The 10,374-nt window shown below is 45.3% G+C and overlaps 2 protein-coding genes across 3 annotated transcripts in view; one reads left to right on the top strand and one right to left on the bottom strand.

Annotated features, from left to right (window-relative positions):
• The window catches only part of Utp4 (UTP4 small subunit processome component), a 29,954-nt gene extending 24,272 nt beyond the window's left edge, over positions 1–5,682 (bottom strand). Inside the window, exons 1-4 of one of the 2 annotated variants that reach the window (XM_021169609.2) lie at positions 5,608–5,682; positions 4,574–4,734; positions 932–1,120; positions 649–733 (exon numbers count right to left, since the gene is read on the bottom strand). In XM_021169609.2, the coding sequence (XP_021025268.1) occupies positions 649–733; positions 932–1,120; positions 4,574–4,732 (433 nt within the window). In that variant the 5' untranslated portion in view covers positions 4,733–4,734; positions 5,608–5,682. The remainder of the gene's footprint in view (positions 1–648; positions 734–931; positions 1,121–4,573; positions 4,735–5,607) is intronic. The other variant, XM_029480922.1, reaches the window with a different exon arrangement.
• A 50-nt stretch (positions 5,683–5,732) lies between these two features.
• LOC110300327 (chromosome transmission fidelity protein 8 homolog) overlaps positions 5,733–10,374 on the top strand; it is a 10,381-nt gene continuing 5,739 nt past the window's right edge. The window contains exon 1 of the mRNA XM_021170465.1: positions 5,733–5,819. The gene's annotated coding sequence lies outside the window, so the exon portion shown is untranslated. The remainder of the gene's footprint in view (positions 5,820–10,374) is intronic.

The raw sequence follows: 10,374 nt of genomic DNA, 5'->3' as shown, positions 1-10,374 counted from the left end.
GATTTCTGAGTTCGAGGCCAGCCTGGTCTACAAAGTGAGTTCCAGGACAGCCAGGGCTATACAGAGAAACCCTGTCTCGAAAAACAAACAAACAAAAAAACCCCCAAGCAAACAAAGAAAGCAGGCTAAGCAAGCAGCACTCCTCCAAAGGCCTCTCTGCACCAGCTCCTGCCTCCAGGGTCCTGCCCTGTTTGAGTTTCTGCCCCAGCTACAACCTTTGTTGGACTGTGCTGTGGAAGCTGAAATAAACCTGTTCTTCTCCAAATTGCTTCTGGGCATGGGAGTTTATCACAACATAAACCTGGACTAAGATGCAGGTGATAAACAATACACTCATTTTCACAGGAACACTAGCTTTCTACTTTGAATTTCACAACTATGCTACATAATGGGATGCCTTCTAGAACTCCCCTTGTGCTCAGAGAAAATTTGTGTATCTATACAACATATCCCACAGCCACAGGAAAATATCCTGTCCCTTTGGTGACACAAACAGACAACTTGTTGAAGCTGTTCATTGCTCAGAGAAAATTCGTGTATCTATACAACATATCCCACAGCCACAGGAAAATATCCTGTCCCTTTGGTGACACAAACAGACAACTTCTTGTTGAAGCTGTTCATTGCCTGACCCCAAACAGGCCTTACTTTTTTGCCGATCAAAATTTCTTGCAAACTGGATTTTTTCAGGGGTGACTTCAAATAGTTTCACCGAGCCATCTTCACACCCAACCTGTTTTAGAGACGGGTAGAAACAGACTAAATGAGCCTTTATACAGAACTAATACCCCCATGCACAAGCGTACGTTGTTTCTTCTCTAAAGCTACCACTTGCCTAAAATCAAAACAAACCAAAACAGCTTGTGAGAGGGGGGAAGGGACTGACCATCAAGCCTACTGCATTTTGTATTATCAATACTAGCTTACTGACCAAAAGTTGAGAGCCACTGGGGCTGGCGGTCATACTCCAGATGGGTCCTCCAAAGGCATCCAAAGTGTACTTGATGTTTAGTGCCTGTAGGTCATACTCAAGGATTTCTCCGTTCAGTCCAGCACTAAAGAGCCGCTGTCCTGCCCAACACAGGGCTTCGGTGCCCCGAGACTCATGACCTGGGAAAAACTACAGAAGCACCGTCATTTCTCAACCTGCCACGAGTTCAAAACCAGAAAGCAGCACATCTTGCTCTGAATTCCTCCATCACCAGCACCAAACACTATTTCCCCACAGATAACTCGGAGCTGGTCACTATCAAACGTCTGTGTCTATTAGACACTGTATTTCAGCTTCAAATATTAGTTACTTAAAATTATGTTATACATTTCTCTCTTTTAAACTAGAACTAATGTAGCAGACGTTCAACTAGTATTTGAGAATGAGGACATTCAAGATTGACTCAGCAGGTGTGGTGGTTTATATAACTCTAATCTCAGTCCTCAGGAAGCAGAGTAGGACACCTGAAGAGGGGTGGCGGGTAGGAGTGGGCGAGTCCCCCTGCATAAAAAAGTTGGGCTAGTGTTCAGTTGGATACAAAGTATCTAATATTTATTTTTTATTGCTTGTTTTTTTGAGACAGTTTCTCTGTCTCAAGACAGAGTAACAGCTCTGGATGTTCTGTAATTTGCTCTGGTCTCAAATTCAGAAAGACCCACTTGCTTCTGCCTCCCAAGTGATGGGATTAAAAGCTTGTGCCACTATTACCTGAAGTATCAATTTTCTAAAAACTATTATTACAAACTTGGAGTCCTCTGTGCTCACAGGTAAGTCTAGGGGAACCTGGAATGTTAGCACACAGGGTTGTTCCATCAAGGGGAGGAATGCAGAACCTGTTATCCTCCCAGAAGACTGGGAGCTCACTAGCCTGGTGAGTTCTGTGCTGAGTGGCTAGACTTCTTCAGCATCTGATCCTCTCGCAGACTCTTGCCTTCATCTTGTTCTTCCAGTCCACCTACAGAACCTAGCTTTATGAACTTTACAAAGAGTTTCTGCATTTACCTTACTTTGTCCCTCAAGGAGATTTATGCATGCTTTGCTAAAACTTGGGATCGAGTTATTGCCAGAAGACGTTTCGCTCTTAAACAAGCTAAAGACAAACCACCTGGGGCTGGTTTGTTTTTCACACAAATATTTCCTATTGTTACAACTGCCCACAGGATTCCAAAGCACTTACATGTTTTAGGTGTCTATAGTTTAGGAATAAGGCTACACAGTGGTAGGTTTCATAAGCCAACTCTCTAGCAATCAACTATCAATACATTTCTCAAAACAGACCTCCATCAAGAGATGCATCACTGCATACATGCTAAATGCCAGCATGCACACTTTACATCTGCCTCAATCTTGTGTCCATTTCACCTGGAAGGGGCGCTTAAGAAATAATTCAGTCCACTCCGGCTTTCTGCTCAGGACTTAGGTCCCTTTTTTCTTTTCTTTTGAGGCAGGGCCTCACACTATGTAGCCCTCACTGTCCAAGATAGAACTCTTTATGTAGATCAGGCTGGCCCAGAACTCATAATGACAAGCTTGGTTTTGTCTTCTGGAATTAAAGCTGTGTACCGCTACCACACCTACGAGGCCACAGTTTCAGATTACAAGTACTTTCTAGACATTCAATATTTTCATATATATCATGGCATTTTAATTTTATGTCTGCTTGACACAAACAATGTTTCCTATCTGAAATTGCAAGGCCAAGAGACAAATGGGTAGAGTGGCTTGCCTGAAAAGCCTAAGTCAATAGAATGACGGGAATACAACTCTCTTTGCTCCTGGCTCCTAACCATTTTATTCTATTTGCCTTGCTCTGAGAGTGATGTGACTGAGGCCAGTAGCCCTTAAGATTTTTATTAAACTTATTTACTTAGTGTATGTACATGTTGTGTGTGGGCATATGAAGGTCAGAGGGCAACTGCAGGAGTTGGTCTCTCCTTCCACCATGTGGGCTACAGAGATCAAACCCAGGTCTTCAGTCTCAGAAGCAAGGACCTTTTCTCACTGAGCCATCTCACTCGGCCAGAGGCTAGCAATTTAATGAATAGGAAAGGAGACATGGAGAAAACAGGAGACTGAATTAGGTAGCTGCTTAAAATAGGAAGGGTAGGGCTGGTGAGATGGCTCAGTGGATAAGAGCACCCGACTGCTCTTCAGAAGTTCCAGAGTTCAAATCCCAGCAACCACATGGTAGCTCACAACCATCCGTAATGAGATCTGGCGCCCTCTTCTGGAGTGTCCGGAGACAGCTACAGTGTACTTACATATAATAATAAATAAATCTTAAAAAAAAAAAAAATAGGAAGGGTAGGAGAAAAAAATGGAGGACTTAATCCCCCAACATTAACTTAGTAGTGGCTTTGCACCAGACATAGCGCCAGAGCACAATCACAAACATTGCTGATGTAGTCCCCCATCTTACAGAATTTTAAGTTTAGCAGTGAAAAAAGGCACTAAGCAAAAATACAAATTATGCAAGTATAGTAGCTATAAACAACACACAGAAAAGTCACACTATGCAACAGGTGTCCACCCAAGCATGTTTGTCATGTTTCTAGCAGTGACCAATTTGCTGTGGGCAAGGACTTGCCACTCTCCTACACACAGTAGTTCTTCAGTAAGCCAGCACTATGCAGGATCCCTAAAGCTAGCTGTCAGCTTTATTATACAGGGGAGAAACTGTCTGTTTACAGACCTTTCTCCATGAATGTAAAAGCTCTGACATGTTTTCTTACCAGTTCCTGACACTCATTCTTGGCAACGTTTACAGAATGCCTACATCTCAAGCCCTAGCCTGCTGGGTACTGACAACTCAACCACCCATAGCTTCTCTTTTGAAAGGAGTTGCATGTTGCACCTGAAGAATATTAGTAACCAGTGTTCATGAGGAGAAAGTCTTTGGCCTTGGAGAGATGGCTCAACAGTTCAGAGCACTTGTTCTTGTGAAGGGTTCCCAGCACTAAATGGTAGTTCATAACCACTTCTAAATCCAATTCTAGGGGATCGAATGCCCTCTCCTGACCACCATGGGTATTAGGTACACCTCAAGTGTACATACATGCATGTAGGCAAAATTCTGGCACACACACGAGACATTTCATCTAATGAAAAGTCTCCTCTGTTCCCAAATAGACAAAAAGTCTACTTGGAGACAGGTGAACTGGGAGTCTGCTTGCTGCCGTGTTAGTAAAATTTTCTGATATTACAATGTTTGTAACCTTTTCACTGTCGATGGAAGGCATAGTAAGACCTTCAGCAAGAAATGCCATTATACCAGAATCACAATGATCTCAACAATTTTTTTCTTTCTTGTAGTGGCCAAAAGATCCAGCAAGCTTCAGTCCTCAAATGGCACACAATTCCCAGGCAGGAACTTTCTAAACAGCTTGAGATAGCTCAAACCCCTGGGCTGCTTTTCCCTTGATGGGTGCATCAAGGGACCCCAGATATGCTACAGAAGTTCTAAACAATTCCACAGCAGGAAGAGTCACTTGATCTATCTGAAGATAGGACTCATAAGTTGTAGAATTGAAGTTAAGAAAATTAACATCAGGAATACCACACCAGGCTCCCCCAAAGACTTACTTTCTCCTGAAAATAGTTTGCTGACAAGTTATAAATTTCCACCGTGCCATCTGTTCGTGAAACAGCCAATCTGTTTGACTGATTATTGTAAGCCACACATCGGATGCCTGATGGAACGTAATTAAAGAAACGCACTCGATGAACCTTAAATTCACCCATTCCTGGAGGGACAAAAAGAGTCACTGTTAAGCATTAACCGGAGAATCTCCTATGCATTCAATTTACCATCATCACTGTTGGGTAGGAGGTCCCATGATCTCTCACTTAAGTTCATTTTTAATAATGCTGGTGTGCCCCAGCAAGACTCTTCAGTCTCCAGAAATTCAGTAGAGAAGTTTCAGCAACTTAATCCCCACCCACCCCTGCCTCCCTCCAAAGGCTAACTGTATTCCTCCATCTTTTTAACCTCTTGGAGGAAGAGGGTTTGAAACCGGTATTTTACCAATACTTTTCTCCTCAACATTACTGAGTCTGGCCGAGCGTGGTGGCGCACGCCTTTAATCCCAGCACTCCAGAGGCAGAGACAGGCGGATTTCTAAGTTCGAGGCCAGCCTTGTCTACAAAGTGAGTTCCAGGACAGCCAGGGCTATACAGAGAAACCCTGTCTAGAAAAAAAAAATTTTTTTACTGAGTCTGCAAATCACAGACCCACTCTAGTAAGACAGTGACATGGGGTAGATGGGGGAGGGGAATCGCAGAGCACGAGTGGGCAGCGACAGAACTTGGTGGTCTCTTCCAGCCTGCCTGATCTAGCAGCTACCTGACACACACCTACTGGGAGTGGAACTTGTACGCCCCTTACTCTTCTACCCTCAAGGGAGCCACAGGCAGAGCGGGCACGTTCTGATGAGCGACTGAAGCGCGCGAGGTGTCCGCCAGCCCTGCTTTCTCCCAGGTCCACGGAGCGGAGTAGCTTCCCCTCGGCCTCAAGAACCGAGCATCCAACAAGGTCCGCGGCCCCCCGACCCCGGATGAACCACACCCCTTCCGAACAGTGGGTTTCAGCTGCCCCCGGGGGTTCTCCCCGAACTCACCTACCGCCGGGGACTCGCCTGCCCGGGACCTCGCCTCTCTCCGCCCCGGCCCCACGTGCGCGCCTGCGCACTCGACAGCGCCGTCCCGGAAGTACTCGGCGGCGCGAGGCCGGAAGTGCGCAGGCAATGCTCGCGGCGGCGGCGACGGCGGCGGGAGGTTCGGTTGTCGCCCGTTGGCCGCGCGGCGCCGCGCTCGGCGGCCGCCATTGCAGGTCAGGCCGCGGGCGGAGGGGCGCGGGAGGCCGCGGGGAAGGAGGCCGGAGGCGGGGACCGCGGCGAGAGCGCGGAGGATGGGCCAGCTAGGCAGCCGGGGCCGGGCGGGGCGCGCGGCTCGGCGGAGAAGAATGGCGAGCGGAGGGGCGGGGAGCGGGCGGGGGAGGGGCGCGTGCTGGGCCCGGGAGAGTGAGGGCCGCGCGGGCCGAGGCTAGCCCGCCGCCAGCCAGGGGAGCTTGGGGACCAGGAGCTGGGCAAGGACGGAAGGAAGGGAGCGAGGGAGCTGGGTGGAGTGGGAGAAGGGCGGAAAGGCTGACGGAGCGCGGGCGGAGGACGGAGCAGGGGGCGGCGCGGGCCGGATCCACGAGGTAGGTGCGGGGGGTGGGGGGGAAGGGGCTCAGACCCCGGTCGGGAGGCCTGCTGGAGTCGAGTGGACTTGGAACCCAGAAAGTAGCGGGAATGGCAGCCCGAGGCTCGAAAGGGGGTTGGGGCGGAACGGACAGAAATGTGAGGCTTGTTTCAGGGGACCTTTATTTTAAATCATGGTAGTGGGGAGGAGGAAGCTGCTGGGGGGACATTATCTGAGGGTCCTTGCAAAGTGATCTCGGGCGCTTTGTGGGAGGAGTGAATGAATCCTAAAGTTGAGAAGGGTGGTGTCCTAGAGTAGCGGGACTGGGAACGGTTTTGGCTAGTATTTGAGTGGTAGAGGAAGGTAGTTGAAGACTCTTCGGAAGAAGGCTGAGGGCTATGAAGACAGATGGGGGCCGTGGAGAAAAGCAGTTTAAGAGTGAGGTGGGGGGGTAGTTTCTTAGGGGGTTAGGTAGAGGGTTAAAGACCTTGATAAAACGGTTCCAATAGTAGTTTGGGATAGTTTGAAGGAAGTTGGAGAAACGGGGAAGAGGGAGTTAGAATCTGTCTAGTTGAAGGAGGGGGGAGGGGAGCTCAAGGGTGGAGGAGATAGAAGAAATGGAAGACTCCAGCAAGGAGGGGGACCTCCCCCACAACTGCCGCGCGGCCAGAAAGGGTTGGGAGGAGGAGGCTGTGAGGGCAGGAAGAGGAGGGAAGGTTGAGATGGGGTGGCAGAGTAGCAGAAGATGGAGAAAACCGGAGTAACTCAAATCAACCGAAGCCATCTTTTCTACCCATTGTCTACAAATAACAGTAATTGATTCCCTCCAGTGGAGGAATCCTGCCACGTGATGGGAACATACCACGTGGATGCATAGTCTCTAAACACGTTTTGAAAACATTCTTCACTAATGAAAAGTTCGGAAGCATTCAGTTCCACCTTCCCTCCACAGCCCCTTTTTGGAGGGGAGCAAGTGTCTCATTTAAAGTAGTTTAGACTTAGTAACAACCCTATTAAGAGACAAGTTCTCCTTAGAAAATTGGGTCAAACATCCCCTTCAGTCACACAACCACCATGACACTGGTAATAAAAATGATTTGTATTCAGTCATATATAAAACTCACAAGGTTGGTTGTTTGCTAGAAAGGCACATAGAGAAATAGTTGTCATATTTAGAGAAATGACTTTCCAGAGTTTAAGCCCTGAAGCATCTCAGTAAACCCTGCCTAAAGCCTTTGGATTGTTCTCTAGTTGTATAAAGTTGACTTTGATGATCTACTGTTTTTATAGCCTCTTTGTCCATTGTAAACATTCACAGTATTACCAATGTGGTGGTAGTGATGTTCTACTTGACATAGTCTAGGAAACAAGTAACTTTTCTACTTTGAGATGGTTAAGCCACTTTACCCTAATTTTTTTAAAGAAAAATTTTAAAGTATAGTTTTGAAGAATTAGAACATATTCCCTTTAAAACAGACAAAAATCAAAGATACTGGTGGAGATAGTGTCTATCTTGTTCATTGGTTTAATCCTCAGCAGACCACACAAAGTGTTTAGATACACTGTAATGGATTTTTTTTTCCTTTGAGACCAGGTTTCTCTGTATATCCCTGGCAGTCCTGGAATTCAGTCTGTAGACCAGGCTAATAAAATGGACATTTATAAAATGTCCATTTAGTCATAGAAGATTTGGTGTCATTAGATTTAAATCATTGAATCACAGTCCTTTGTTTTTCTGCTTGTATGGTTAGGTACATATCATACTTACACCAAATTTTATTTTGGGAAGTTACCATTATGAGGGTCACTCATCAGGCTGTTCTCTAAGACATTAGTAATCCTTTAATATGTAATGATTTAGAGAGCCGAGGATGAGAATTGGGTTTGGTCAGAGATTAAAGTGAACCCACGGCAAAAAAGTCCTCAGTCTTCATGACTTCTTTTTTTCCTTGATGAGGGGTAGAGGGTTTAGGGTATAATTTTGAATCCTGAAGGTGGCATTGAATTTGACTCTTAAAGCCTAAACATGGATAAGGTTTATTAGCTACTTTGACATACCAGCTTGGATTTTTTTTTTTTAAAGATTTATTTATTTATTATATGTAAGTACACTGTAGCTGTCTTCAGACACTCCAGAAGAGGGAGTCAGATCTTGTTACGGATGGTTGTGAGCCACCATGTGGTTGCTGGGATTTGAACTCCTGACCTTCGGAAGAGCAGTCGGGTGCTCTTACCCACTGAGCCATCTCACCAGCCCCCAGCTTGGATTTTAGTTGCTTTCATTGCAAGGGACAAGGCTTCTTTTAGTTTTGCAGGAGAATGAGGGCAATTGCAAGGTAGATGGATCTCAGAAGTTCTGTATGAAGAGGGCTGGTGTGCAGACCACACAGAGGAATGGTTAAGGTCACATCCTGCTTTACTACTTATTAGCTATGCAACCAATTGCTTAGCCTTCAGCTTTTCTAAGCCTTGTTACCTGAAAGGGACTTTGATAACTATGCCTAACTTGAGCTGGTTGTCAGGATGGGATGAGATAATCCAGTAAGCAGTCCAAAGAGTATGGAGATGAAATCTTTTGGTATTGGTAACACTGTGCTGCTTTCTAATCAAGGCAAATCTTAGTCCTAGAAACGGTTGATTCTTAGTGTTAGCATGAAGTGAAACTGAAGACTCAGAAATTGATCCCACACAGAATTTTCTTTGTAACATTTTTGTTATTTGTTACTATTAACAGAATTTGGCTTCTTAAACAGCATTCGAAATTCACAAAAGAAGTGCTTCAGATATTGAAATATTTGCATTGACTTAACAGACAAGCATCCCTAAAACTGAGAAATCTTGAAATTTGATACTAGCAGCCTAATATTATGTTTAAATTTTTTTTTCTACTTGGAAGCATATCATGTTTTCAGATTGTAGGTGTTCTGCTTGTACTAGGCTTCACCTCTTTTTAAGTTTCTCCTGCCTATGCACAAGGAGCTAAGTACAGTTTAACACCCACCTTTGTTGTTAGAGACAGGGTCTTCCTGAGTCATCCTGCCTCAGCCTGAAGGGCTGGGATTACAGATGCATAGCCCCACACCTGGCTTTTGAGACCCTTTGAATAAAATGTATGCTAATTGGGACACATGGTCATACTCCTGTCACCTCTGTTGGTTGTGCTCTCAAATCAATATGTAAGCTAGCCCTATGGACAGTTTTCTGGTGACTCAAGGAGCAAGAACAGGAGTAATAGAATTTAGATGCTACAGGAAATCTCAAGCCCTGAGATTTATATATATACACTCACACAGAGATCACATAGGTATAATCATATGGATATACAGGTGTCTCTAAGCTAGACTGACACATTTCCTTTTATATACCTGTAAGTCACCTAATTTGATTTAGCATAAAACATTTTACAGGGTTGATGGGGTACAACAACAGAATGGCCAGGCTGTAGCCACACAGTTACTGTTTCCAAGGCATTGCTAGGTGTTTGCCAGGATCAATAGAAATAACTCAGGCAAGGCTTCCTGCATCTGTATATAAAGATGTATATTTTCAATTGAACCTGCATGGGTAGGTTTGCAAGAGCTACCCCGAATCAGAGGTCAGGTGTCTGCTTTTTTTAGTTCATTGTGAATTCTTATTTTGATAGTCTGTCCAGGAAGCAGAGAATGCACTGAGAAAACTTGGCAGCCATACTGTCTATTTCCTGTGGATAAAAAGCACACGAAAATTGAACTTTTCAGGGAGTGTATTTTGGTGTGTGTGTATAGCATATATGCATGTGTGGAGGTCAGTAGGTATCAGTTTTGTCTTCTGCCTGAGACACAGTGTCTTGGTTCCACTGCAACCCTTCAGGCTTTGGAGAGTTTTCCTCTGCCTCCTGTCTCAGGCCACTGCAGTTTCAGATGCTAGTGCTGTCTGTTTAGTGTCTTCATGGGCACTGGAGACTGGAGCTCGGGTGTTCATACTCGCATGTTTGAGCCATCCTCCTGGATCTAGGAGGTAGGTTATTATCTTCTTCCCCATGTTTAGAATATGATGTTCACAGATGTGAATTCTTCATTGCTTTTTTTTTTTTTTTTAAGATTTATTTATTTATTATATGTAAGTACACTATAGCTGTCTTCAGACACTCCAGAAGAGGGCGCCAGATCTTGTTACAGATGGTTGTGAGCCACCATGTGGTTGCTGGGATTTGAACTCTGGACCTT

This window comes from Mus caroli, chromosome 8, assembly GCF_900094665.2.
Source record: "Mus caroli chromosome 8, CAROLI_EIJ_v1.1, whole genome shotgun sequence".
Classification (NCBI taxonomy): Eukaryota; Metazoa; Chordata; class Mammalia; order Rodentia; family Muridae; genus Mus; species Mus caroli.
The sequence above is the reverse complement of the archived record's forward strand: the minus strand, read 5'-3'. Positions and strand labels throughout refer to the sequence as shown.